The 27,934-nt window shown below is 52.0% G+C and overlaps 2 protein-coding genes across 4 annotated transcripts in view; one reads left to right on the top strand and one right to left on the bottom strand.

The window, feature by feature from the left end:
• The window catches only part of Pde4a (phosphodiesterase 4A), a 41,512-nt gene extending 36,559 nt beyond the window's left edge, over positions 1-4,953 (bottom strand). The window contains exons 1-2 of one of the 3 annotated variants that reach the window (XM_040290466.2): positions 4,844-4,953; positions 4,042-4,247 (exon numbers count right to left, since the gene is read on the bottom strand). In XM_040290466.2, coding sequence (XP_040146400.1) covers positions 4,042-4,247; positions 4,844-4,891 — 254 coding nt within the window. In that variant the 5' untranslated portion in view covers positions 4,892-4,953. Of the gene's footprint in view, positions 1-861; positions 1,424-4,041; positions 4,248-4,843 lie in introns of those variants that run through there. The other 2 variants (XM_078036028.1, XM_040290467.2) reach the window with 2 other exon arrangements.
• Positions 4,954-12,585: 7,632 nt separating this feature from the next.
• On the top strand, positions 12,586-22,620 carry Cdc37 (cell division cycle 37, HSP90 cochaperone). Its single transcript, XM_005336124.3, has 8 exons — positions 12,586-12,787; positions 18,319-18,594; positions 19,142-19,250; positions 19,351-19,466; positions 19,550-19,672; positions 20,210-20,392; positions 20,494-20,565; positions 22,064-22,620. The coding sequence occupies exons 1-8, from the start codon at positions 12,686-12,688 to the stop codon at positions 22,217-22,219; spliced, it is 1,137 nt and encodes a 378-aa protein (XP_005336181.1). The 5' UTR covers positions 12,586-12,685; the 3' UTR covers positions 22,220-22,620.
• The last annotated feature ends 5,314 nt before the right edge of the window (positions 22,621-27,934 follow it).

Here is a 27,934-nt window from a genome sequence, read left to right as displayed (position 1 = left end):
TTACAATTACACGGTCCTACAAGTATACAGTCACCATGCCACAGTCAGAGGACCCCGGAACGGAGCACATAGCCAAGGCAGCTGGGGACGCTGGTCATACACCAAAAGCTGGAGCAAAGTGAGTTCAGCCAAAGGATACCACCAGAACACCCCAACATATACACCCTCACTACACTGTCACCTCAAAGAGGCAGGGACTCCTTGACCTATGTTAGGACTGTGTGTCCCCTCTGCACTGTTCCCTGCCGCAGGGCAGCTGTGGAAACTTAATACTCCAGTGCTAAGATGGGGGACTCCAACTCAACACAAATGCCCCAATACAGTGCTCCTCAAAACAGCCTCTCTGGATTCCTGACCTCAGCTGCTATAAGGCGAGTTCACCAATGCCCCCTTTGCAGAGTCCTCCATCCCCTAAGAGGACCCTGAGCATCCCTCAATCTGCAGATGCCCCTACAGAGTGCTCCCTAGGATACCCCAAACACGGTCAATCTAGTTCTCAGTATAGTGGCCCCAGGAACGTCCCTCCAAGTACCACCCAGTCTAACGCTGGCCTGCACTGCCACTGACCAAGAATACTGACCCTGAAGCTGCAGCCCCTTTCCCACCCCAAACCCTGTAAATTCTACATGCAGCATGGCGCCCCCTAAATAGACCCAGGAGGCTTCAGTAGGAACCCTTCTGTTGGGTGCCCAAATAGGGACCGGGTCCCGGACTCCCCCGCAGCTGAACTCCCCCCAGCTCGGCCCCCTCCAGTCACACTGACCCCACCCGCATCACAGCGCCCCCTGCGGTCGGCGGGACGAGTTGCGTTCTCTCTGCGCGCCTATGCGCTCCGCGCGCGTCCTCAGCCCAGAGTCTTACCGCCTGCAGCTGCCTCCGCCCGCGCCGCCGCCGCTGGTGCCGGTGCCGTGGAAGGACGAGGGCCAGGACATGCGGGTCGTGCGCAGGCCGGGCCGGTCGCTGGTGTCCACGGCGTCGGCGCGCTCTATGGGCCGATGTGGCGGCCGCTCCGGCTCCGCGCGCTCCGCACTATCTGAGTAGCCGCGCTGCTGGATACGGATGGGGGTCCGCGGCTGCCGCCACAGGTGCTGGGGGGGCGGCTTCAGGGTGGCCTGGCCCTCCCTGGGCCCGGGCAGAGACAGAGACAGGCTCCTCTCCGAGGGGGCGGCCGGGGGCTCCATAGCGCCGGCGGCCACCTGCACCCTAGGAGTCCCGGCCCTTTCAAGCTGCACCTAGCTCAGCTGCGCTCAAGCGGACGCGCCAGCAGCCCCGCGGGTGCGCCCGGCCTCAGTGGGGCCATGGCGCCCCGGGGACAGACCCGGGGGCGCTGCGGGCCGATCGCCCCCGGGCCGGGCGCCGTGGCTTCCTGTCTGCTCCTGGAGCTCTGCTCCGATCCCGGCTGCGCTCTCAATGCTCGGCGCCCCGCTCCGCTCCAGCCCCGACTCCCCCGCCCCGTCCCGCCCCTCCCTGCCCCCCGCCCGCCGCGATTGTCAGCGCCGCCCCCCTCCTCCTCCACGGTCCGGGCCAGTGGGGGGCAGCCACCCAAGGAGGGGGGCCCTCCCCGCCCACGCAGAGCCCCGCTCCCGGCGGGGAGGGGGCGCCGGAACTCAGTTCTCTCTAGAGTGCTCAGCCTAGCAGCGGCGCGCACAGGCACGAAAGAGTTAAACGGTTAATCGGATCGGGAAGAAGACACCCGACTGGTTGCCCGAGTGTCAGTCAGTCCGTCCATCATGGCGGGGGCGGAGTCGGGAGCGGGCCTGTCCTCGCCTCTACCCCTAGCCCGCGGGAGCTTTTGGGGAGTGGTCCTAGTGTCACACGAGCGGTTCTTGGAGCCGGCAGTGGCGGTGTGCCGGGACTCTCCTGTCTGTGGGTCGGAGGAAGGTGACGATGCGTTCCCCGGGCAGGATGTGAGCGCACGTGGCCCCTCCGAGGGTTGTCTGTTTTCGATGTCGGCTTGAAGTGTGTGTGTGCACGTGGTTGGCTGCTACTGTCTGCCTGTTTCTCTGTCTTTCCGCTGTGTGTGTATCTTGTGTATATGCGGGTGAAGGATGTGTGCGCACGTGTGTTGTCTGTTTGGAGAAAGGACGCCTCTGCAGGGTCTTTTCTCGTGGCCCGGGGGTGCGTATCCCACGAGCATGGGTGTGTATTGTGGTCCGTGCGTGCTTGCCGAGTTGTGCACACAATTCTTCCCCCGTAGTCTGACTGTGGTATCTGAGGGCGTATATGGGTGTTTTGTGTATGTGTGTGGTCGGCCTGGGGCCTCTTTGGGATGTTTCTGGGGTGTGTCCCTTAAGTCCCCGCGGGTTTCAGGAGGGCACCCAGTGTGGATACTCCGGCTGCCCACCCACCGCTCGATGTACCATGTATGGCTGTCTCTTCTAAAGCGGTTCTACTGGAGGTAAACTGAGGCAGATCCTCAGTAGCCGCGAGGCGCACCCCGTGCCCTTTTCAGGCGAGTAAACAGCCGAGCCTCGTCCCCCCGGCCCCCGCGGGCAGAACCCCCCTTCCGGCACCTAAATCGGGAGTTGCCGTGACTCACGCTCCCGCCTCCCCCAGCGCCGCGCCGAGCAAGCGAGCACAGAGCGAGCGGGATCCGAGCGCGCCCCCATCCCCCCGGGCCCCGACCGAGCCCCAGTGGCTGCTGGGTTGGGGGTGTTCACGCGCCCCCGTGCCCCGCCCCCAAGGCGGATCCTCGCTCAAACCTGAAAAGGTTTTTTGGTGCTGGTTGCAAGGACCAGACCCTCGCCCCCCGTGCGCCCCTTCTCACGGGCTCCCCAGGGCAGGCAGTGCCGTCTGCCAATCCCCTCCCCCTTCCCCCGGAGCTGTTCTTATTTAAAAAAAAAAAAGAAAAGAAAAAAATCCTTCCCGTTTCCAACCTCCACAGCCACTTTTCTCCCCGCCAGAGGGGGCTCCGGGCGTAGGCGAACGCGGAGCAAGAACTGGCCCCCTATCAGCAGCCGCGGGGTATCCCAGAAGCCAGAACTGTGTTCCCCACTTCTTTCAGCAACCTCCCTCAAGGCTTCTAAGGGATTTGTAAGGGCTTCGGGTCCTTCTCAAATAATTTGAGGGTCTGAGCTGGGCCAAATTCTTGGGTGTAGGTGGGGTTTGTGGCCTTTCACCAGAGCGCCGGATGGAGGATGGGTAACGCGGGGAGTGGGGGCCAGGTCATAACTGGGGTTTCAGAAGAAAAAGAGCACAGGGCAGTGGGCCAGGGCTGGTATTTGGAGCTCTGATGAGCCCTGAGCTGGATCAAGCTGGACTTGAACCAAATGGAGGCTAGAGGAATGGGGGAGGGGAAATACACCTCCGTTGGCCTCAGGGAAAATTAGTCACTTCTCCCCCTATCTGGAAATAAGCTCTATCAAGACCTAACCAGGGACCCTGAAGCCCTCCAATTTAGTAGATGGGGAGGGGGGTCCTGGGGCTGCAGAGAGCAGAGGCCAGGGGATGCGGAAGCGGGCAGGGGCAGGCCAGCAGCCAGGCACAGCTCAGCTCTTTGGCTTTCCGACTCATCCTTGGTCCAAGGGAGTGGAGCTTTGGGGGTGCCCTGGGAGGTTCCAAGACGAAAAATAGGTAGAAAATACAGTGTAAAGCTAGAGCTCTCAGATATTACATCTCCCCAGAAGAAAGAAAAAATTCGAGCCCCAGCCTCCTTCTAGATCCCACTATCCCCTTTTAAATTGTGGGAGATCAGAATCTTCCCATTAGAGGAAACAGAGCTAAGTGCCCCACAGACTGGTCACAGACAGACCTGTTCCTCAGCTTGTCTCAGCTCTGCATTTGGGGGGCAACCTAGGGTACTGAAAAGCTGAAACCCATTTCCTCTGTCCTGCCTTTTGCTGACTCAGGCAGCTTGGAAAATGGGAAAAGGGGTTTCCCAGCGACTCTAAAGGGTGCCTGGAGGAGAGTTGTCACAGCCCGACCCACTAGAGTACAGACCCACTAGAGTACAGAAGTTTCAGCTTGTTTTGTAAAGCGCAGGGAGCCCAGTTGGCCTTGTTCTTCCACCCCACCTCCCAATCTGGTCCCGCTCCTGCCTACCTGTTGGCCTCTGCCCCGGTGATGGATATCCGTGGTGGGATCAGAAGCGGCAGCGTAGTGGGCCGTGATGGTAGTGGGACCCCAGGGTCGGAGGGCTCTGGTTCGGCCCAGCCCAGCCCAGGACCAGATGAGAGGCGGCGGCGAGGACGACGCAGGTCAGCCCCTAACATGTTGGCTCTGCCCGACTCAGGGGTCTCCCGGGGCCTCTGTGAAGGGACACCGGTGGGATGGGGGCGTGGCCTGGACTGCAAAAACTGAGACCCTCCCTCCAGGAACACTCGCACCAAGCCACCTGAGCAGTAGCTGATGTCCTCCTCGTGTCTGAGCCTCCCACCCCTTGAGCCACAGTATCTTCTGGGCCACTTTTGGATTCCCAGCCCTGGGCTCTGGGCCTCGCATCTCAACCATCTTTCTCTCTTGTGAGACTCTGATAAGACATCATCCTTTTAGGGTCTCTTCCCACCCTCCGCGTATAAGAGGCCCCTTCTTGGCCTTGTGTCTTGACCCTCTCAGCTCCTCCACATCTGAGACTCTCAAGATCCCAGCCCTGTGCCCCTCCACCTTCTGGCCCAAATCCTTCCCCCCATTTGGGAAGCTCCAAGAAGGTCCTCTACCCCCGTGCTAAGTGTCTCTTAATCTGGGCAGCAGGAGAAAAGTGGAGTCAAGGGGAGTAAACTGAGGCATAGGGAATGCGACTCTAGAAGAAGCTCAGGAAACAGCCGTGGTCAACAGAGGCCGCCTCCCTCCCACTCCCCTGTCGCAGCCTAAGCTTCGCCTTCAGCCCAGGCCCCGCTTCTCGCACCTCGTCCCGGGTCCCCGCCACGGACAGGACACTGCGACTCCTCTTCATCCCTCCAACCTAGCGTGTCGTGGGGGCTTCCGGGGACATGTGGGCCCAGGTCATGGCCACCTGCAGGACCAAGCGAAGGATCCGCCATTAGCTCCCCGGGGCTCCCCCTGCCGGCCGGGCCAGGAACCCGCCCCTCGCCTCTTGTCTCTCTCGAGGCGTGACGTCAGCAGGCTGCTGACGCACTGCCATTCAGTGACGTCGCCGACCGGTTGTCAGAACGACAGCTGACGCACGGCCGGGCTCTGGGCAGCGTCAATGCGCGGTATGGCCACTGGGGGGCCGGGAGGCTCGCGGCCCAGCCGCCCCAGCCCCCACCCTTCTTCCCGCGGGGGCTTCCCCGCCCGGGGATCCCACAGAGAAGTCTGGGAGCTCCCAGAGCTGGCCGCGTGCAGCGCGTGGTCCGAGCCGGGGACCGGAGGAAGCGTCTCCTCAGAGCTGTTGGGTTTTTATGCCTAAACCCGAAATAGCTCCGATGTGCGGGGGCCGGCCGCAGGGAGACGGCGGCTTTGGGCACAGATGGGGGACGCACAGGCAGAGGCGCGCGGAGACAGACAGGGACGTGTGGAAATAGAAACAGACAGACAGGGACACAGCTCGCGATGATGGGTGCGCTTTGCTGCCGCCGATCCTTGTCTAAAGGCTTGGGGGAGGGAGAGGCCGGCTCACTCAACCTTCACACCCAGGCACTGAAGGTTTTTGCTTGATGGCCATGAGTCACTGACTTAGAAACTCTTTTGAGTCTCAGTTTCTCATCTGTGAAAATGGGATGACAATGTGTATGGGTTCCACGTGAGAATGAACTAACAGCTGAGCTTGTGGAAGCCTTTTGGAACCCAAGTCAGATCCTGGCCTTCCTCTGCTGAGAAGCCTAGATGGCTTGCATAGCTTTGGCTTTCCTTTTGCTGTACTGAGAATTGAACCCAGGTGTGCCTTACCACTGAGCTACATCCCCAGCTCTTTTTTATTTTATTTTGAGATAGGGTCTCACCAGATTGTCTAGATATTCTACCTGCCTCAACCTCCTGAGTAGCTGGGACTCCAAGCATGCAACACTGCCCCGCTAAAAATTATTGCAGATTATCTGGGTGTGGTAGCATGTCTGTTCTCACTGCTACTAAGGATGCTGAGGCAGAAGGATCACAAATTTGATGCCAATTTAGGAAATTTTAGTGAGACCTTGTCTCAGAATTAAAAAAAAAAAAATTGTTACAGACTATAGTTACCCAACTTTGCTACAGAATACCAGAACTAATTCTTCCTAACTGTACTTTTTTTTTTTCTTGCCTTATTGCAATATCTATGCTTCAGTTTAAGGTCTACTAAAAGTGAATGTAAACTTTATTCCACTGGATGACAAAACAGTATCCATTAATCATGGGCCCCACCCAAGTACAATTTCAAAGAATGCTGAAGGGAGGAAGGGAAAAAGAGGACACAGGGAGAGAAGGTGCAGAGAGGTAGAGAATAGGTCATGAATGTAGACAGGCAGAGAATGGGTTATGTATAAAATGCCCAGGTTCCAAAATTATGCTTACAGACTCGCATTAAAATCTGCCTCTGCCATTTCCTGGTTGTATAACCTTGGAAAAGTCACCCAGCCTCTCTGGGCCCATTTCATCATCTGTAAAACAGGGATAGTATTTAGACCTACCTGCTGGGATCATTGTGAGGTACAAACTCATCTCCTCCCATCCTTGCCCTTACCCCTCCAGCTTCCTTGCTGTTCCTCACTTAGAACATATTCAAACCTCAGGGCCATTGTACATGCTTTCTTCTACCCAGAAAGTCTTGTTCTCTTCTCACTCCCTGAATCCTCTTGATGCTGCTTTTGTTTCATCCGTATACTTTAGACTTATAATATTTTAACAAGACATATAATTCACTTACTCCCTACCACCACCCCTCCTTCTTTCTTTCTTCTGTACCAGGGATTAAATCTAGAGCCTCACACATGCTGGGTAAGTATTCTACCAATGAGCTATGCTTCTGGCCCTAGCTATTGCTATTTTTTGATGCAATAGCGATTTTGGTCAGTTTTGTTCCCTGCTGGGACCCCAGAGGACCTAGCAGGGAACAGTACTTTGTATTGTGGCTACATAGTAGATCCTCAAAAAATACCTTTTGAATGAATGAATTTATTTGACTTCTTTACTTCTTTTGGGGTCTCTGCTTCCCTGACACTGATGCCTCCCTTCACACCATCACCTTCTGTCCCATTCCCAGCTTTATCTTTCCTATCAACATTTATTATTATTATTATTATTATTATTTTGGTACCAGGAATTGAACCCAAGGGTGCTTTAACTCCTGAGCCACATCCCCAGGCCTTTTTATTTTTTGAGAGTCTTGCTAAGTGGCTTAGGACCTTGCTAAATTCTTTTTTTTTTTTTTTAATAAAGATATTGTGTCCATCTTATTTTATTTATTTATTTATTTTTTATTTTTCGGCGGACACAACATCTTTGTTTGTATGTGGTGCTGAGGATCGAACCCGGGCCGCACGCATGCCAGGCAAGCGCGCTACCGCTTGAGCCACATCCCCAGCCCCCCTTGCTAAATTCTTGATGCTGGCCTCAAACTTGTGATCCTCCTGCCTCAGACTTCCAAATAGCTGGGATTACAGATGTGTACCACCACACCCAGCCCTCTTAACTTTTATTGTCTGCATATATATTTATCTGTCCCTCTATCCCTCAGTTCCACAAGGGGAGGGGATTTTCTCTCTTGTTCTAGGTTGTGTCTAGGGTCAACTTAATGGACATACAACCTGTGAAGTCACACATGTCCCCATGCTTAGGTTTAGTGAAGTCCCATATGTTCCCATGCTTAGGTTTAGTGCGCTGTACTTGTACTTGTTCACTCTGGTACCAGTACCTTGAAACTCTTGATAATTTTGAACAGGGACTCTGTATTTGCATTTTTCTGGGTCCTGTGAATCCTGTAGGGGGTCCTGGCTATATCCCAAGTGCCTTGAGCAGCCCAGGTAGATATTCAATGATTTATGGGATGAAGGAAAGAACAAAGGAGTGGACACAGGCCCCACAGGCCGTGGAGAGGCAGAGACATGCATCCTACTGCCAGAAAAACAGCAATTCTACAGAAATCAGCCTGCAGAAGGAGGGAGAGCCTCAGGAACTGGGTGGAGGGGCTCCTCTAAGCCTGCCCTCTCCTCCTCTGGACAGCAGGCTGGCTGGGAAGGAGGGTCCAGATGGCAGAGCAGGCTGCTCTGGGCAGCTGGCACCAGGCTCAGGCTGTGTGAGGCCTCTTCCCCCACTCAGCCAGCCCATCAGTGTCTGGGGGCCTTCGTTCACACCATGGCCTTAAGCATTTGCAACTAACCAAGCTCCACACCCAGAGCTAAAGGAGGCCTGGGAAGCAATCCCAAGGGCTTCAGACATGTGTGCATACACATCGGTGCATATCTAATTGGACAGGCAGACTTTCCAGGAGTCTAAATGTTATATAGTTGAGGGCTGGGGATGTGGCTCAAGCGGTAGCACGCTCGCCTGCGAGCGGCCCGGGTTTGATCCTCAGCACCACATACCAACAAAGATGTTGTGTCCGCCAAGAACTAGAAAATAAATATTAAAAATTCTCTCTCTCTCCTCTCTCACTCTCTCTTTAAAAAAAATAAATAAATATTATATAGTTGAGATCAGATCATAGCTGGAGAAAACGACAGCAGCGCCACATCAGTGTATGTGGGCATGAGGTTGGACGTGCCTCTGTGTGACTGTGAGTGTGTGTGTGCATGTGGGGTGGGTATGTGCATCTAGATGCAGCAAGAAGCAATATTTCAGAGGTTAAAAATGCAGGTTTTACTGTAATTCCAGTGGCTCAGGAGGCTGAGGGAGAAGGATCATGAATTCAAAGCTAGCCTCAGCAACTCATCGAGGCCCTAAGTAACTTAGTGAGAGACTCTTCTCTAAATAAAATATAAAAAGGGCTGGAGATGTGGCTCAGTGGTTAAGCACCCCTGGGTTGAATCCCTGGTACCAAATCAGAGCATGGTGACATACACCTATAATCTCATTGGCTCTAGAAGCTGAGGCAGGAGGATAGCAGGTTTAAGGCCAGCCTTGGAAAATTAGCAAGGCCCTAAGCAACAAGATATCTGAGAATTGTGGCTAAGAGACCCCCGTCTCAAAATTAAAAAATAATAATAATAATAAAAGGGCTGGGGTAATAGCTCAGTGGTAAATCACCCCTGGGTACAATAAAATAAAATAATGCATAAAATAAACTGGGTGCAGTGGCACATTCCTGTAATCCCAACCACTGGGGAGGCTGAGGCAAGAGGATTGCAAGTTCATGGCCAGCCTTTGCAACTCAGCAAGATCTTCTCTCAAAGTAAAAATTAATAAAGGTCTGGAGATGCAGCTTGGTGATAAAACACTCTGGTACCAGTACTTAAGGAAAATAAAATGCAGGTTCTGCACTGAGGATGCAGCTCAGTGGTAGAGGACTTGCCCAGCACGCGGTTCTATCCCCAGTACAAAAAAAAAAAAAAAAACAACTCTGCTCTGCTACTCAATAGCCAAGGCTCTCAGGCTCCACACATTGATAGTGCTCAACTGCACTGTGCTGATTACATTTGTCTGGATTTGAATACTTTTGAAAAGAAATTCAGTTCCTCCCACAGGTCTTCCTGGACATCCAAGAAATTCATCTGCCCATTTTTCTCTCCTGGCACAAGTCCTTTATTGTCATTGCAGTCTTAATCACAATGGAACTCGGGGCTAGCACTTGCTAAGCATAGGATCTACCACTGGGCTGTACCTCTTAATCACAATGTTGTTATGTATTAGTTTGTTTGCTTATTTTTTCTATTTCCTCCTCTATCAGCTCCATGGGTAGTGTGTGTGGTGGCAGGAGGTGGGGTAGGGGTGTTCACCACTGTGTCCTCAGCTCCTGGCTGAAATAGGCACTGAATAAATACTTGTTGAACGGATGAATGCAGGGCAGTGTCTGAATCTTATGTAGGGTGGGGTGGGCCCAGCCTGGGTATTAGGAGTGCCTTGAAGACCTTGTGCTCAATTCTGATCTCCACAGGTCCATTCCTTTAGCTATTTGCAAACAGTCCTTCATCCTTCTTCACTTTTACAGGAGTGATGACATTTCAGGAATCACTCAACCACCACGTAAAATGGAAGGGGGACTGGACTGATTTCATGATAAGCCTCTTCTGGGATCTCAAATTCTCTGAATCTATTCTGAATCCAATCCCCTCTCTAACTCACTTGGCATTTACTGAGCACCTACTATGTGGCCAGCACTGCTCTATACTTGATTCTGCCTTCATGGAGCTCAAAGTGAAGGAAGAGAGCAAATATAAGAAATATTTCATTTTATCTTGAGTGCCCTCCCTCCAATCACTCTGCCTGGCAACAGAATTTTAGTTTTCACCCACTGAAATCATCAGGGTTTTTTTGTTTATACACTGATCTTGCTCCTTCCTCAGCCAGGAGCTGGTTTCATTGGTTGCAGCAGCCCTATGGTCTAGCCACAGTGCCAGGCATACATAGGTATTTGGAAAACAGGCATGAAATGAGCCAGGAAATAAATGATGGAGCAAAGATAGCTCACACGGCATGCAGGACCTCGTGGAATCCTCAGGGTGTCATTATCCACTTAGCAGATGAGGAAATTGAGGCTGACGAAGGCAAAGCATCTTGCGGGGTCCCAACGTAGCTACGTGGTATATGGCTGTGGGATACACCAGTAGAAGCAAAGGCAGCCCCTAAAAGCATTCCCAGTCCTCCCTAGCAAGACACAGCAGGGATGCACTGATGGGGGGTGGGGGGTTGCTGGGTTGCTGGGGATGGGAGACAGGAAGAGTACAAAGTAACTGGGGGGGGGGGTTCAATTTCTCCGTCCCCAGGGACTGGAGATGCAATACTGGCGGCAGATTAGGAAAAACGTTTGGTGATGGTGCGGGAAGCTTCCGCCTTCCTGTCCCCACTTACCCGAATCTGGGGCTCCTGGAATCCCATTTCACTGGGGCCAGGCAGCTCCTCTACGAAGCTGGGGAGAGATACCCCCCACCCCGCGCGCGCGCCTACCTGGGAATCCTCGCATCCGGGATCCTCCCCGCACACCTTCATCCCAGCTGTGGGGCCGAAGCCCTCAAAGGTCCCCGAGGGGGACCCGTCTTTCTTGGGGAGCCAGGGAAGCCCCACCATCTAGATTCCCTCCCTCCAGTGCGCCTGGTCCCCCTACCCACCACACCTTGCCACCCAAAGCTTACCTTGTTGGGGGTCTGGGGAGGGGATGCCCCGCCCCCTCCGGCCTTGAGGGTGGGAGGGGACAGGGGTGTCCAGACCCTTTGTTTGCTGGTGTGTGTGTGTGAATGTGTGTGCGCGATTGTGAGACCTGCTGGATGTAGGTTCCTGCGCGGGCGTGCCTGGGCCGTGACTGCCGCTGGGGCTGGACTGACCTGGCTGTACCCGGAGGGGAAAGAGAAGGGGACTCCCCCGCCCGCCCACTCGCGGGTTTGAATGGAGAGCGAGGGGGGAGGGGTGACAGTGGGAGGGCGCTTTTGTCCTGATGGCCCCTCCCCCTCCCTGAGCTGGGGAATCCCTCCTTCCTTCCCCCTGGGGCCCAATCTGGAGCCCTTTACTCCTTTTTCTCCAGATCCACCCCCAACACCGGCTCTGGGGAAGGCCGGGAAGAGGCACCCTTCACCCAGGTGACTGAGCTCCTCCTATCCCACCTGCACCGCGCGGACACCTTTTAATCTGAGATAATCCTGGCCCTAGGCTACAACACGGCTTTTTATCCCGTTATCAAAGCGTGGGTTGGGATCTAGAAAAGTGTACAGCCGAGGTCCCCCAAGTTAAGAGTAATGGAATCCCTCAAGCTCCTGCTGAGGTTGAGGGCCCCAAATGAACAGGGAGGGGCTATGAGCAGCCAGAGACTGCGACAACAAGGAAAGCCCCCCTCTGAGCCTCCGTGATCCCGGACTGGGCGCGGGGCCAGAAGCATTTGTAGCTAGCTAGACATTAGCGACACTCAGAGGCAGTGCGGGGAGATGCAGCGGACAGGCGCACGAGACCCGTTAGGCGGTCTCGCTGAAGTCGGAGGCGGTGCTTGTGCGCCAGTTGTCTTCTAGGTGGTAGGAGATGGAGGCGGGGTTAGAGGTTGTGGTCAAAACATGGGAAAAACAAGTTCCCAAGGCAGGGCTACAATCACCCCTCCACCTCTGACCCTTCCCAAGGGTTGAGCCATATCACTCCACACTTAGACCTTCCCAGGACAGAATCATGTCACCTTCGGACTGGGAAAGTTCCATCAGATCGGGTACCCCTCTCCAGAACGGGGTTAACTCCTGTTTTCCAGGGGTAGGTTTCTAGCCCAGGCCCCGCCCCATGCAGTGAGCCCGGGCTGATGTCATTGCGGCGTGGCTAAAGGGACAATCCTCTTCCTCTATCTCAACTCACCCCGCATCCCTGCCGCTGCCCTGAACGTCCACCGCAAGGCGGCGGGAGATGAAGAGGGCTCGTGGTTGGGTTGACTATCCGTATGCCCCCAAGAAATGCCTAGCGGAGCCCCAGGGCCCAATGAAGCAGGGTCTCGGCGGGAACTCTCAGTGCTCCGGAACACGTGCGCAGGACCCTTTAAGGCGGGCCTGGTTGCCAGTGCCGCCGCGACGGTTACTAAGGATGTGACGTCACGCGCTGGTGGGGGCTGAGCGTCCGGACGGAAGCGGAAGGGGCGGGGCTCCGCGGCCCGAATCTCCAGCACTGCCGCCGCCTCTGCTACCAGAGCCAGAGCGGGCTGGGCCGCCGAGGCAAGATGGTGGACTACAGCGTGTGGGACCACATCGAAGTGTCTGACGATGAAGACGAGACGCACCCCAACATCGACACGGCCAGCCTCTTCCGCTGGCGGCACCAGGTAGCGCCTGCGCGCCTATCTCCTTTCCCCACTCCCGGGACCCTGCTCCAGAGTTCTGACCCCCTAGTACTGCCCAGGAACCCCGCTGTTGACACTTGGGATTCCTGCCACACAGTTTGGGCTTTCAGGATCCTCGATTCAACTCTGATACCCAAGTATCACTGGGCCCCCCTCTGCTTTCTGCGTGAGACTTCCTATTGACCTTTAGGGCTTTATCATAATCTAGACTCCCAAACCGAACCTTGGGAGACTCCTTAATCTAGTCTGCGACCTTTCGTTTACACCCAGAAGTTTGCCTCAGTCTGGACCCGATTTCTGCTAGATGATCCCTGAACCTATTCATGTACCCACTTCTGATTTGGGATCTCCCTTCAACATCTCCCCAATTTCTGGAGTCCAGACCTCAATAAGTTGATTATATCCTGAGACTCTCCTTGAGTCTTAGCCAGGGATTCCAATTCGGATCCAGACACCCCACTTCTTTTCCAAACCGAACAAGGAACTCCATCCAACATTAAGATTCAGAAACCCCTTCCTAGAGTGTAGACCTGTGCCCCACCAGGGTCTTCAGTCCCACCTAGGACTTAAGTTTTGGAGCCTGGTTCCCTTCAATATTCAGTTTCCAGCTCCACCCTCATGGCGAGTCCAATTCCAGCTGTACTCCTTTGGCCTCACCTCCTCTAGACCCCGTTTTCCATTATACCAGGAAATCCCGCCCACTTAGTTTCCGGCCCAGCCATGCCCCTTGTGTAGTGTTACAGATCCCATCCGTGCCCACCTCCAAGACCATGACTTCCTGTATTAACTTTCCCCATCACTGGAAACTCACACAACCCAAGCCCAGGACCCCAAACTGCCCTGCCTTACTTGTCTCCCAGCCTCTTGGGCTGCATTCTAGCATCAGGATTGTCTATGCTCTCACCAGTGACCTTCTGGGTCTGATTCCATAGTCACTGACCCTTCTATTTACCTACCAACAACACCCTGCCTCCATCCATACCTTAGATCCCAAGTTTGGATGAAATCTGTACTACCACCCCTCCTCTGTCCATTAGTGTTCACAGACCAATAGGGTGCTCTAAAGCCTTGATGGCCTAACTTCTTGCTCCCCAAATTAGAGAACCTACACCCACAAACCTGTCCGCATTATGCCTTCAAATCGAAACTTCCAGTTAGGAATCTCTCACCCACCCTCTTTTATGGCAACTTCCAGTTATTTGTCCAGAAACTCCTAGAAAGCCCTTGGCATATGGTATTAGTCTCTACATCTTAGCGTCAGTCTTACCTCCAGACTTATTCCTTAAAACTGCAGCCTCCTTGGTAGAGTACCTGCTGGGCAAGCCTCTGGAGTGTGGGAAGAAAGTTCTAGCACTTCTATTTCTTGCAGTGTGTAACATTTTATTATGAAATATTTAAGACCTCCGCAAAGCTCTAAAGACTATTCTTGGGAACACCTATTTCTGTCACATAAAGAGGTTAATTTTACTACTGCAAAGAGAACAGTTTGGTCCTGATGGGTGGGAGGCCTCCCCTCTCCTGGCATAGAACCATTTCCTGTCCTGCTGCTGTGGCTATAGTAGAGAGTAGGGGAAGCAGCAGACCTCAGCAGCTCCAGCACAGGTTCAGGGATAGGCAGGCTTGGGTTCTAATCCCAGCCCTGCCTGTTCTTGCTTCAATGGAATGACACGCAAGTTTTCTGAGCCCGTGTGAAACTGGGCTAATATGGCCCCACTGCTTCTGTGAGACCCTTTTAAGAATGAAATGAGACTAGTTGTGAAGAGAATTTGGGCCAGGGCCTGGGAGGACTAAACATTCTGGAGGGGGAGTGGACATTAGTAAGAAGGTAGCATGATAGTATTGTGTTTTCAAGCACAGGCCTGACCACCTGGGTTCAAATTCTGGCACCTTCTATATTACTGACATACCGTGTGACTTCCAGTGTGTTTCAGTTTCCCCAGCTGAGATTCATCTATCCTGTAGGTTTGTTGAAAGGGTTACTGTATTTATTTGCTGTCTGTAAACTCCTAGGGCACTAGCTCCTATTGTCGTCATTATTTAGGTAATTCTTGCTCACAAATTCCAAAGGTTTGAGACGGGATATATGAGTCTCATCACAGCTCCATCTCTCCAACTTCCTTCCCCAGAGATAGCTGCCATCTGTGGCTTCTTCTGGCTCCTTCCATTGACATGCTGTGAGCCTCAGTTTTCCTATCTGTAAGGCAGGACAGTGACACCTGGAGAACTTTCTTACTCCCAGGCCTTCTGTCCTGCCCAGCCTGTCGTGGCCCCTCCTACACGGGAAGTGTGAAGCTCAGTGGGGCAGACTGCTGCCCCCCCAACTCCAGGCCTTTTTTAGCTTTGGCCTCCCTGGCAGCCACTCTAGAGGACGCTGGGGAGAGTGGTGCAGCCCAGCAGAAGCCAATAGGATGGTCAGTTCCTGTTGCTGCCCAGGGCCAGCATGGTGCCAACCTGAAAGAACCCCTTGCCTCTAGAAACCAGGAGGGCCCCAGGGTGACAGACCCATTGTGGAAAAATGGAGGCCAGGGCTGCTTGGAAGTGGGAATCATCTTGATCTGTTATTCATATGCAGAAAGCAAGGCTCAGACTTGGCTGTGTGGCATTAGAATAGGCTCCAGGTATTCCTATTCTTACCTGTGGTTTGCCTGGCCCTGGGCTATCTGGGCACACTGCCTCAGTAAGGCATAGAGTGAATCAGCAGGTCATTCCAGTGGCTTTGACAAGGACAATGATGATAATAGTGGGACACCAAGTGCTGTGTTGGAAGCATTTTCTGTGCAGTTACTCAATGGGTCTCCTCTGTGGGGTTCCGTTTCACAGAGAGGAAAAAACAAGACCATGAGAAATTTAAGGGACTTAGCCAGATTACTAGTACATGGCAGAGCTGGGTGCTGTGATGCGGGGGTAGTGACCACTCCTAGTCACCCCGCATTTCCACTGGGCCGGAAAGCCAGTAGAACACTTGAGACACATTTCCTTGTTTAAGTCTCAGAATAGTCTTCAGAGAGACAGGGAAAGATTGTCCCCTTGGACAGTTGGTTATGACAGTAGCCAACTTGGAAATGGTGCTTGCTGAGCATCCAGCACAGCCCTGGACTTTTTTTTTCCTCTCCCTTTGCTGGGGATTGAACCCAGAGGCGCTCTACCACTGAGCCACTCACTAATCCTTTTAATTTTATTTTGAGACAGGGTTTCACTAAGTTGCTGAAGCTGGCCGTGAACTTGTGATCCTCCTGAGTAGCTGGGATTACAGCTGTGTGCCACCATGCCCAGCTCACAGCTCGAGACTTTTAACTGTAATCATCCTTTTTGCTCCTGCTGGTACAGACAGTCCCTGACTTACCTTGGTTTCACTTTGATTTTCCCCCCAGTGGTGTGAAGTATTCCTGTGCAGCTGTTCTATTCTTCACGCTATTTTAGCTCAGTATTCAATAAGTTACATGAGAACCAGAGCAATGGTGCACACCTATAGTTTCAGCCACTTGGGAGGCTGAGGCAAGAGGATTGCTTGAACCCAAGGGTTCAGGGCCAACCTGGGCAACATAGCAAGACCCCATCTCCAACAAATAAATAAAAAACACGAGATAGTCAATGCAGTGTTATAAAATAATTTTGTATTAGATGATTTAGGTGATTAGATTTTGCCTAACTGTAGGCTCAGGTAAGTGTTCCAAGCATGTTCAAGGTCAGCTAGGCTAAGCTAGGATATTCTGGAGTGAGTTGTATTACATGCTTTTGTTCTTTTTTTGTGGGAGAGGGTACCAGGGATTGAACCTATGGGGTGCTCTACCACTGATCCACATCCCCCATTTTATTTTTCATTTTGAGGCATGGTCTTTCTTAAGTTGCTGAGTCTGCCTTCAAACTTGTGATCCTCCTGCCTTAGCCTTCTGACTTGCTGGGATTACAGATGTACGCCATCATGCCTGGCAGTATTCATGCAGTTTTTGACTTACTGATATTTTCAGCTTATGGGTTTATTATGATAGGACCTCCATTGTAAGTTGAAGAGGATCTTTATAACCTTACGAGGTCAGCTGTTGTTTTCATTGACCCATGAGGAAACCCAAGTTCCCAGAGGCTAGTGGATACCCAGGGATAACCATCTGGTATACAGTGGCCATGGGATATAACCCAAGGTCCAGCACCTCTTCACATCATCTGATGGTTACAAACAATCTTGGGTGGGGTCCAGCAGGGGAAGACCCATCTGAAACTAGACCCTCCATGATGAGGTGGTAGTGAGGGCTGCCTCAGATAAAAGGGTTTCAAAGGCCCTCCTGACAGGCTCCAAGCCTGGCTTGGAGAAGGACATCGTATGAAGTGGTGGCACCCCTCAGGGCTCAGTCAGTGACTCTGGCTAGAGCAGGCACTGTTGAGCAGGAGAGATGGCACTGGAGTCGAGCAAGGATAGAGTAGAGAAGGTGGGAGATCTGAGGGTGGTCTGGATAGGGGTCTGATCAAGAGGGCAGTAATTGAGGGTGGACACAGCACTGGGATCAGAAAGACTTGCTGGCCTAGAGCCAGCTGAGGGGGCCTGGACAGTAAACCCACTGCCAAGCTAGGGTGGCAGGAAGTGGATAAATGTCAAGAGTGAAAACCTCATGGCAGGAGGGCAGGGCCTGCGCTGAGTGAGGGCACAGCAGAGGACCTGACTTGGGGGAATAAGGGCTTGAGTTCTGTTTTGAGCTTGGAGTTGTAGATGGCTGCAGCACTCTAGGCAGAGTTAGCTTGAGGGGATTGTTGGCAGGGCTGGGAGCCCTGGTGTGGCTGAGGGCAGGTCCAGTTCAGAGGCAGAGTCTGAGAGCCAGGGGTGGGGTGGCATCTTATTACTTTATTCACCCGACCAGACCACCCTTCCCTGGACTCCTACCATGTGCCAGTCCCAGTCTGGCCCTGGAGATACAGCAGTGAGCAAATCTCCATCTCATGAAGTCAATATCCTTGGAGGAGGACTGCACCCAAAATATGAGAGATAATTGTCACAAGATATTATCAGGCGGCCAGTCCTGAGGAGGAAGACAAAGCAGGGCAAGAATGCCTGAAGGCTTCTACCTTCAGTGTAATACCAATAGCATTCCAGCCCAGAGGGTGAGGACATGAGGCAGCAAGCTTGGGGGGGGGGGTATCTGGGGACTGAGCATTTAGTGCAAAGGTCCTGAGGTTCAAGGGAAATGAGCTCAAGAAAAAGAGAGGCAGCCACTGTGACTGGAAGGACGAGGTGACAGGACAGATTGTGCAGGGTCCTGGGAGCTGCAGTAAAGACTTGGGCTTTGTTCTGAGTGAGGTGGGAGCTACAGAGAGCTCTGAGCAGAAGAGGTACCCAACATGACTCAGGTGGCCCCAGCACCCACGGGACTGGGGGTGGAAGCTGGGATAACAGGGCATGGAGATTGCTGCCCATGTTTTCTGGGGCCATTTCCAGTGCAAGTTCCAGGCTGCAATGAGGCCAGGGTCAAGGGACAGACTGTTCCCGGAGTGACGGACTGCCCACTGCCTGTCCCTACCTGCAGGCCCGAGTGGAACGCATGGAGCAGTTCCAGAAGGAGAAGGAGGAGCTGGACAGGGGTTGCCGCGAGTGCAAGCGCAAAGTGGCCGAGTGCCAACGGAAGCTGAAGGAGCTGGAGGTGGCCGAAGGTGGCCAGGCGGAGCTGGAGCGACTGCAGGCTGAGGCACAGCAACTTCGCAAGGAGGAGCGTAGCTGGGAGCAGAAGCTGGAGGAGATGCGCAAGAAGGAAAAGAGCATGCCCTGGAATGTGGACACGCTCAGCAAAGATGGCTTCAGCAAGGTGTGTGGGGCACTCGTGGCAGGAGGCTGGGACACGTGTGCAGGGGAACGGGACAGCCATTGCCACTTGGGGTGTAGGTGCCGCCCAAACCAAGTCTGAGGATGGGATAGGGGGTGGGTGTGGCTCCATGGTAGAGCAGTAATGTGAGGACCTAAGTTGTATCCCCAGCACCACCAAAAAAAAAAAAAAAATCGGGGCTGGAGCTCAGCGGTAAGAGTGTTTGCCTAGTATATTCGAGGCGCTGGGTTGGATCCTCAGCACCACGTGTAAATGAATTAATTAATTAATTAAAGGTATTGTGTCCAACTACAACTAAAAACAATATTTAAAAAAAATCAGATGGGGGGGTAGTTTGGGGGACTGGGTGAATGAAGCACCCCACCGGTCCCCTCTGATCTGCCCGAAGGCCCATGCTCCTGCCACCTTGATGCACATGGCTCTGAGGCCACCTCCGCCGTTGATGGGATGGGCACTGCGGCCGCGGCCCCCGCGCTCCAGGCGCTCCGCAGCCTTGCCCCAGCCCATTTCCCCTCTCGCCCTGTCACAGAGCATGGTCAATACCAAGCCTGAGAAGGCAGAGGAGGATTCGGAGGAAGTGAGGGAGCAGAAACACAAAACCTTTGTGGAGAAGTACGAGAAACAGATCAAGCACTTTGGTGAGTTGGGCTGGGGATGCCACGGGGGAGGCAAGGCCAGGTAGGGGCCGGCCCTTTGCCTCCAGGCCCTTTTCAGCACCTTGCCAACACTTTTCTACAGGCATGCTCCGCCGCTGGGATGACAGCCAGAAGTACCTGTCAGACAATGTCCACTTGGTATGTGAGGAGACAGCCAACTACTTGGTTATCTGGTGCATTGACCTAGAGGTGGAAGAGGTGAGTGGAGCCTGGCTGCAGACTGGGGAAAGGGTCATTCTGAGGCTGCCACTTGGAGACACCGTGCCTCTTTTTCCTGGCAGAAATGTGCACTCATGGAGCAGGTGGCCCACCAGACCATTGTCATGCAGTTCATCCTGGAGCTGGCCAAGAGTCTGAAGGTGGACCCCCGTGCCTGCTTCAGACAGTTCTTCACTAAGATTAAGGTATGGTCCCTGAGCAGCTGGGTGATCAGAGACCCCTCTATAAGGAACCATTCCAGAGTCCTCTGGGGGAGGCAGGGAGTATGCACTCAGATTCAAGCTCCTGTGGGTCAGAACATCATGTGTCAGGAGAGCCCAGGGTCATGGTGGGTGGGAAGTGGTCCAGTGGCAGCCACATTTTGAGCATGGAGCATCCTAAAATGGGGCGAGGGACAGAGTTATGCCTACAGGGTTTTGATCTGAGCACCTACAGAAATAGAGCTAACCACACTGATGCTGGGAAGGGCAAGGCAGGCTGGAGGGAAATCCAGAGCTGGGATGTGACCATGTTGAGTCTGAGATGTGGTAGAACCCCACTATGAAGACACTATGCTGCTGTGGGTCTGTGGTTGGGGAGGGTAGAGTGGACAAGGTCCCGGGTAGGGAAGCCAAATGAAGGACAGGTGAGGAGAGACCCAAGCCTGGGGTGCCCTTCATGCAGTTTAGAACCCACCTGGATGTCGGGCCCATGTCCAGTGAATGCCCCTGTGTTCTCCGCAGACAGCCGACCGCCAGTACATGGAGGGCTTTAACGACGAGCTAGAGGCCTTCAAGGAGCGTGTGCGGGGCCGCGCCAAGCTGCGCATCGAGAAGGCCATGAAGGAGTATGAGGCAGAGGAGCGCAAGAAGCGGCTGGGCCCTGGTGGCTTGGACCCCGTCGAGGTCTACGAGTCCCTCCCTGAGGTGCGGCTCCCCAGCCCTAGGCGGGTGGCAGGCAGGCAATGAGCAGGCCCCACTGGGATCTCAGGGACCCAGCCCTGACTCCGGCCCCTCTGCACCCCCAGGAACTTCAAAAGTGCTTTGATGTGAAGGATGTGCAGATGCTCCAAGATGCCATCAGCAAGATGGACCCCACTGTGAGTACCAACTGCGTCTCAGGCTCTTTGGGGCAAGCCATGTGTCCCCTCCCAATCCTGCTCCTGAGTTTCTGAAGCAGACTGATAAAAGTGTCCTTCCTGGGCTTCTCCAGGGAGTAAGGAGGGGGTCATGTTACTGTGCCACATGTGCACTTAGGTTTATTGAGCACCTATAGTGTGCTCAGCATCCAGCACGAAATGTGGCACTTCTCAGCCCTGTTCCTATGATGGCTGATTGCTGTCATGGTGGGCCATTTGTGATCCTAGTCTTAGTTTCCTCATCTGAACCACAGTTTCTCAGTATCAACTTGTAGAATGCATGTGGGGAAGTGCTGAGCACATGGAAAGAGCTGGTCAATAAGAGGTCTTAATGTCTATTATCTGGAATAGTGACGGTGCTGGTGGACAAGGACTGGGAAATGCCTGTGTGGTGCTGAGGATTGCTCCTGGGCCTCAGACATGCCAGGCAAGGGCCCTGCCACTGCGCTGCATTCCCAGCCAGAGGCTTGAGCCTTAGTCAGCCTTCATTTGATGCCATTCCTGCCACCTGGCTTCCTGTTTGTCCATGTTGGTTTCCTTGTCTATAAAATGGGTCTAGTCACAGGACTGGACCAAGGGTGTCTAGAAACTTCTTTGGGGATAAACATCTAGACCAGGGTTTGCAAAGTATAACTGGAAGGCTCATTGTCAGGCTGCCTTTATGAAATAAAGTTTTACTGAAACATAGCAGCTGCACTCACTTGTTATATTGTCCACAACTACTTTTGCACTATGACTACAGATTTAAGGAGTAATGAGTTAAATCATTCTGACAGAGACCTATGGTCCACAAAACCAAAAATATTTACTTATTAGCCCTCTATAAGAAATTTTGCTGAGGCTGAGGTTATAGCTCAGAGGTAGGAAAATTTCCTAGCATGGTTGAGGCCCTGGGTTCCATCCCCAGCATTGAAAAAAAAAAGTTTGCCAACTTTTATTCTAGACTGACACTATAAAAATTTAAAGTTGAAGCCAGGCATGGGGGAATGCCTATAATCCCAGTGACTCCAGAGGCAGAGGATCACAAGTTTGAGGCTAGTCTTAGCAACTTAGCAAGATCCTGTCTCAAAATTTAAAAATATAAAAAGGGACTGGGATGTAACTCAGTGGTAGAGCACCCCTGGGTTCAATCCCCAGAACCAAAAAATAAATAAAACAAAACAAAAAAAGGCTGAGGATATAGGTCAGTGATAGGGCATTCCTGGGTTTAATCCCCAGTATTACAAATAAAAGAAAAAGGTTCCTTCCTCATCTAGACCGCCCACATTTAAAGGGCTCAGTAGCCTCATGTTGCTGGGGTGGTAACTGGACAGTGTGGCACACAGGACAGATATTTCCTTCATTGTGGACAGCTCCGATGAGTAAAGTAAGTGGTGAGCAAGTTTGAGGATATGCAGGGGACAGCTGGGCCACCAAGCAGTAGCAGCCCAGCCTTACCTGCTCACCCTTCTCCCCACAGGATGCGAAGTACCACATGCAGCGTTGCATCGACTCTGGCCTCTGGGTCCCCAACTCCAAGTCCAGCGAGGCCAAGGAGGGGGAGGAGGCGGGCCCCGGGGACCCATTGCTGGAAGCCGTTCCCAAATCGGGTGATGAGAAAGATGTCAGCGCGTGACCCACCCCAGGCATTGCCACCACCCGCCCGCCTGCCTGCAGGCCTATATGCTCCCCTTTACAGAAAACAAAAATAGACACCATCTCTCTAGCCCCTGGCTTCCTCCACTTTTGCTGCTCCCCCCAGTCCTGGGGGTCTGCCCCGCCTTCCTCTTCCACTGCCCTGTTCCCAGTGCTCATCCAAGTCTCTGCTTTGAGTAAAGGGGCTTCACTGCCTGCAGCCCCCCCAACCCTTCAGCATTATGCCAAAGGCCCAGGGGTCCAGGGAGGGGCAGAGGTCGCCAGGCCTGCCCTCCATTGGGCAGAGGGTCCCCAGTCAAGGGGCCGGTCACTGTGGGTCTGTCTGTCAAGTCTTCTATTTGGTAAAGAGCAATGATCTTCCAATAAAGGATTTCAGATGCTTGTGGTGGCCATAGCTATTATTTGGGGGGCAGAAGGGGAACCCGGTGGAGTACTAATGGAGCCCTTTGCTCCCCAGGCTTTCTTCCAACTGTTTCAGTCCTCACTCTTGGCCCTGCCACATGCTGTTCCACTGTTTAGAACAATCTTCTAGGTGCCATTGCATCAGAAAAGTCCTAGATCTTCACTTCTCACCCCTACAGGGCACCCCTCAGTACTCTCTTGTTCCTCCCAGCCCCCTTCCACCAGTCCGCCCACTCAGGAGTGGCCTCCTCAGCTGCGCCTTCCCTGTCCCCTTATTTGAGAGCAGCTTGTCCTCAGAACTGATCTGGAATCAGACCCCTGCCTTCATCTCCACCATAGTCTGGGTCCCTATCACCTCTAATCCTAAAATGCTGACCTCCAGGGCCCCTACCTACTTCCCAGGAGCTACCAGAGGACCTTTGTGAACACCAATCAGGGCAGCTTCCCCCTTAGGGCTGAAGCCAAAGTCCTCCCTGCAGCTCACCAGGCTCTGCACCATGTGGCTATCACCTCCACCCTCTTCTCCCTTTCAGCTTTTCATATTCCTTCCATCCCTATTCCCCCCATGCTTATCTGAGTGCTTGAATTACCTCCATGCTGATCTGAGTACTTGAATTAATATACGTTCTGTGTTGAGTTTGGAACCCCAGGCCTCACATGTAACCATGCTCTCTACCACTGAACTACATACAACCCCAGCCTTTAAAGTTTCTCTTTATCACTGTGGCCTTAGATGACTTAGTCTTGGTATCTCCCTTTGGACAGCAAGGGTCAAAATGGTTCTTGACACTTGCCTGTCCTACCTGGAACACCCTTCCCTGCAAGGGGGTGCTGCTTTAAGAAGTCATGAAACATTCAGCCATGGAAAGGACTTAAAGAGTAATACAGGCCTGCGGTGTAGCTCAGTGGTAGAATGCTTGCCTATCATGGGGAAGGCCCTGGGTTTAATCTCCAGCACTGCAAATAAATGAGTAAAGAATAGTATGATAAACCACTCAATCAGCCCTAGACTTGGATATCCATCTCCAACCCAGTGGAGCCCTCTGCCTGTTCCAAGAGACACCACTCACTAGGAGCCAGTTGTCCCTGAGATCACAGCTTGGTGCCACCTTCCAGAAGTACTTCTTTTTTTTTTTTTTTAATATTTATTTTTTAGGTATAGATGGACACAACACAATGTCTTTATTTTTATGTGGTGCTGGGGATCGAACCCGGGTCCCGCCCTTGCTAGGTGAGTGCTCTACCACTGAGCCACAATCCCAGCCCCCAGAAGTACTTCTTGACCCCCCTTTCTGAGTCACCTTCACACCTAGCCACCCAGCCTGCCTCACCTGACTGTGTGCCCTGCTTTTGCTGACCTGTTTTGTCAACTTTTGGGTGCTGTAGGTGCCAACAGGGCAGAAACAGTCATTTTTCCCTGTAATATCCACTATGCTGCAAAGGGATCCTGGCACACGGGCTTGGGAAAACTGCTGGAGCAGGGGATGAAAGAGGCCAAGCTGCTGTTGTGCCCAAGCCAATCACCACCAGGGGGAAATAGTGAGCTGCAAAATGGAGTGTGGTCCCCTGGTGCTTTGTATCTGGGTGAGAAGCAGAGAGGGGCTTTTTTTTTTTTTTTTGGATATTGGGGGTTGAACCCAGGGGCTCTCTTCCACTGAGCTGCTACATCCCCAGCCCTTTTTTTATTTTTTATTTTGACATAAAATTTAAGTTGCCCAGTTAGCCTCAAACTTGTGATCTACCTGTCTTAGCCTCCTGAATCCCTGAGATCACACCTAACTCATAAATTTGTTTTGAATTAAGTAATGAGCTGGATGACAGGAGACCACAAACATAGTGGGGATTTACTCTGAAAATCTTTTTGTGCCTTTTTGATTTGGAACCATGGAAATTAATTAGTTGTCCAAAAATAAAGATGAAGGTGCTATTGTCCCTCCCAGGTGGGCTGCACCCAGAGTTCTGAGATTTTCCTTCACCTTCCTTTTTAATAATGCTTTCTTCCTTAAAAAGAAAAAAAATGCTGAAAAGCAAAAGAAAGAGGTTCCTTGGAGCCACAGAATCTCCCAAACTGAAAACCACATCAATGTCCTCCCACAGGAGAAGGGACAAATTGCAGCTTATCAATTTGTACAATGCTGGGAGGTAGAACGGGGCAATTGATTGGCATCAGTACCTGTGAGATTCATAATGTGGATAGAGCAAGCACGTTACAGATCCCAGCAAATGGATGACAATTACATTAAGTTCAAGGGTAGATTTTCCCTCAAGGTGTTTGCCTTAGATGTTCCCTGCCTGGTACATCATTTGTTTCCCTCCTCAGCTCCCTCAGGTCAGAAAGGTGGTCCCCAGCCATTCAACCTCACTGTCCATCTCCAGAACTTTCTCACCTTCCCCAACTGAAACTGTCCCTGTTCAACACTAAATCCCTGTTCTCTTCCCTGGCCCTGGCACTCACCATTCTACTTCCTGACTCTGATTGTGACAACTCTAAGGACATCCTGAGTAGAACCATACAGTATTTGTCCTTTTGTGTGGCTTATTTCACTGAGCATGATGTCCTTAGGATTCATCCACATTTTAGCATGAATGAATTTCTTTTCTTTTTATAGTCATCTAATATTCCATGTGTGGATATATCATATTTTATTTATTCATTCATCTCTTGGACATGTAGGCTTTTCCCTTTTTTTTTTTTTTTTTTTGCCTAGGTGATGTTTTTATTGATTTATATGCTTTTTAAAAATTTTTTAGTTGTAACTAGACACAATATCCTTATTTTATTTATTTTTATGTGGTGCTGAGGATCGAACCCAGGCCCTTGCACATGCTAGGCGAGTGTTCTACCTCGAGCCACAGCCTCAGCCTTTTGATTTATGCTTTTTAAGTGTTTGAAATATTTCATGATAAAACAATTCCACAAAATAGATCTGTATGTAGTATAAAGGAATTATAGCAAAGAAATATCATTAAATGAAAAAAAAAAAAAAAGTGCCAGGTACAGTGGCTCACTTAGAATCCCAGAGGCTTGTAAGGCTGAGGCAGAAAGAACACAAGTTCAAAGCCAGCCTCAGCAACTTTGTGAGGCCCTAAGCAACTTAGGGAGAACCTGACCCAAAATAAAATAAAATAAATAATCTGGGGATGTGGCTCAGGGGTTGAGGGTCCCTGGGTTCAACCCCTGGAACCAAAATCAACCAAAAAAAAAAAAATGGCAAGGGGGAGAATGTTCCCTCCACTTTGGGCTCCATTCTATTAACTCATCTGATGCCTGAGCCACAACTCTGATGGTGGACCCGGAATAGCAACCCCATTTTACAGAGAAAGAAACAAGCACAGCAAGGGCATATCTGGGATTTGAATTTGGTGCCCGCCTTGGCGCATGTAACTGCCATTTCAAACCAACTATCTGCGGTTGCTGGTGTGAATTTTTTAGAGAATGTAGGTCCTCACACGTGCCCAATGTGGAAAGGAAGGAACCTTCTTAGAAAGATTTGCAGGAAATTTACCTCATGGCTCTTAGGGGTGGGAAGCTGTTTCTTGAACTCTAACATTTAAAAGAACACAAAGGGATTTTGTTTTCAATTCACCAACCCTGGCTTTTCCCAGGTTCTGGGGAGGTCCCTCCCTACAGACCAGGCAAGGTCAGGGGAATCCCCCAGTTCAAGCTTCTTCCTGAAAAGTGGCCAACTGTCCCAGTGTGCCCAGGGCTGTTCCCAATTTAGCATGGAAAGTCCCTTGTCGGGGAACCCCCCCAGACCCCAGCAAACCCTGGCCACATGTAGGGTTTGAGGCCTCCCAGCTGGGTGTCCAGATCTAATATCAAAGTTCTGGAAGGAGGCTTCAGGCAGTACATGAGCCCTTCCACCCCACCCCAGACCCCTTTTCTTCACTGTCAAGTGGGGACGTTGATCCCACTTTGAAAGAACCTGGGAAGGCTCTGGAATGCCGAACACTCAGCCCTTGGCTTAGTATTCTGGCTGGGAACATGTGAGCCATTGTTTATTATTAGTAGTAGGATTATTACCTTCATTGTTATAATTAGTCACTCCATCTGACATTTCCTGTCGGTCACTTTTGGAGTGGCCGTTGCTGGATCCCAAGTCCACCAGAAAATCTGTAGTCTAGTCCTAAACCTGGAGGAGGCTCACTTGAGCTGGCTGTTGAAGAATTTGGCACCTTCAGTTTCCTGCTACTGAACTTCTAATGGCAGGGGTGGCAACAGAAAAGGAAGCTCAGGCCGGAAGGCCATGGCCAGCCCTTCCGCTACAGTCTGTGCCTCTGGCTCCCAGGCCATTCCCACATTCCCACACTGTTTTTACCTGCACCTACTAAGTGCCAGACACAATTCAGGTGCTGAGCACACAGTGGAGAAGTAGACAGACCTTCCTTTCCACCCTCCCTCCTGGGGCTGACATTCTAGAACAAAATGTCAGGTTGCAGTAAGACCTGGGAAGAAAATTAGAGCAAGCAGAAAGGACGGAGACAGGCTTGCTGATTCAAAACAGGAAGTTTATAGGAAGCAGTGAGGTTTTATTTCTTGGCCTGAGAGCTTGGTTTATTTTATTGTTTTTTTAGAAAATTTTAAGCTGGGTGTGTGGTGTACACGTATAATCCCAGCAACTCAGGCTGAGGCAGGAGGATCATAAATTCAAGATCACCCTCAGTAGTTTGGTAAGATCCTGTTTCAAAACAAAGAACTGCCTGTTAAGTGCAACGGTAGAGTACCCCTGGGTTCAATCCCCAGTATCTCTCTCCTAAAAAAATGCAAACTTTTTTCTTATGAAATGGGAGCCAGGTGCTGTGGCACACACGTGTAATTCCAGTTACTGGGGAGGCTGTGGCAGGAGGATCACAAGTTCAAGGCCAGCCTGGATAACTTAGTGAGACTGTCTCAAAAGAACAAAAAGGGTTGAGAAAGTAACTTAGTTGTAGAATGCTTGCCTAGCATGTGCACAGCCCTGGGTCCATTTCCTGGTACTGAAGGGGTAGGGGAGCCAGAGAGAATGATGGGTTCTTGCTATGTTGCCCAGGTTGGTCTAGAACTCTTGAGCTCCAGAGATCCTCCTGCCTCGGATTTCCAAGTTGCCCAGAGGAAGCACATAAGTCAAGGAACTGGGACAACCTCAGGCCAATAACCACCCAATTCACTACTGGGCCCAATTCACTACTGACTGTAAAATAATCTTTTTTATTTCCTTCTTTTTATGGTGCTGGGAATTAGAACCCAGGACCTTGTGCATGCAAGGAAAGCACTCTACCAACTGACCTATAGCCCCAGCCCTAAAAGCAATTG

Source organism: Ictidomys tridecemlineatus, chromosome 2 (assembly GCF_052094955.1).
Source record: "Ictidomys tridecemlineatus isolate mIctTri1 chromosome 2, mIctTri1.hap1, whole genome shotgun sequence".
In the NCBI taxonomy this organism is placed as follows: Eukaryota; Metazoa; Chordata; class Mammalia; order Rodentia; family Sciuridae; genus Ictidomys; species Ictidomys tridecemlineatus.
The sequence above is the reverse complement of the archived record's forward strand: the minus strand, read 5'-3'. Positions and strand labels throughout refer to the sequence as shown.

Bases quoted from the DNA above. Each gene is read 5' to 3' on its own strand.
- Cdc37 (XM_005336124.3), top strand. From the start codon at position 12,686: ATGGTGGACTACAGCGTGTGGGACCACATCGAAGTGTCTGACGATGAA. The intron at 19,251-19,350 runs GTGAGTTGGGCT...ACTTTTCTACAG, and splicing joins GAAACAGATCAAGCACTTTG to GCATGCTCCGCCGCTGGGAT. The intron at 20,566-22,063 runs GTGAGTACCAAC...TTCTCCCCACAG, and splicing joins TCAGCAAGATGGACCCCACT to GATGCGAAGTACCACATGCA.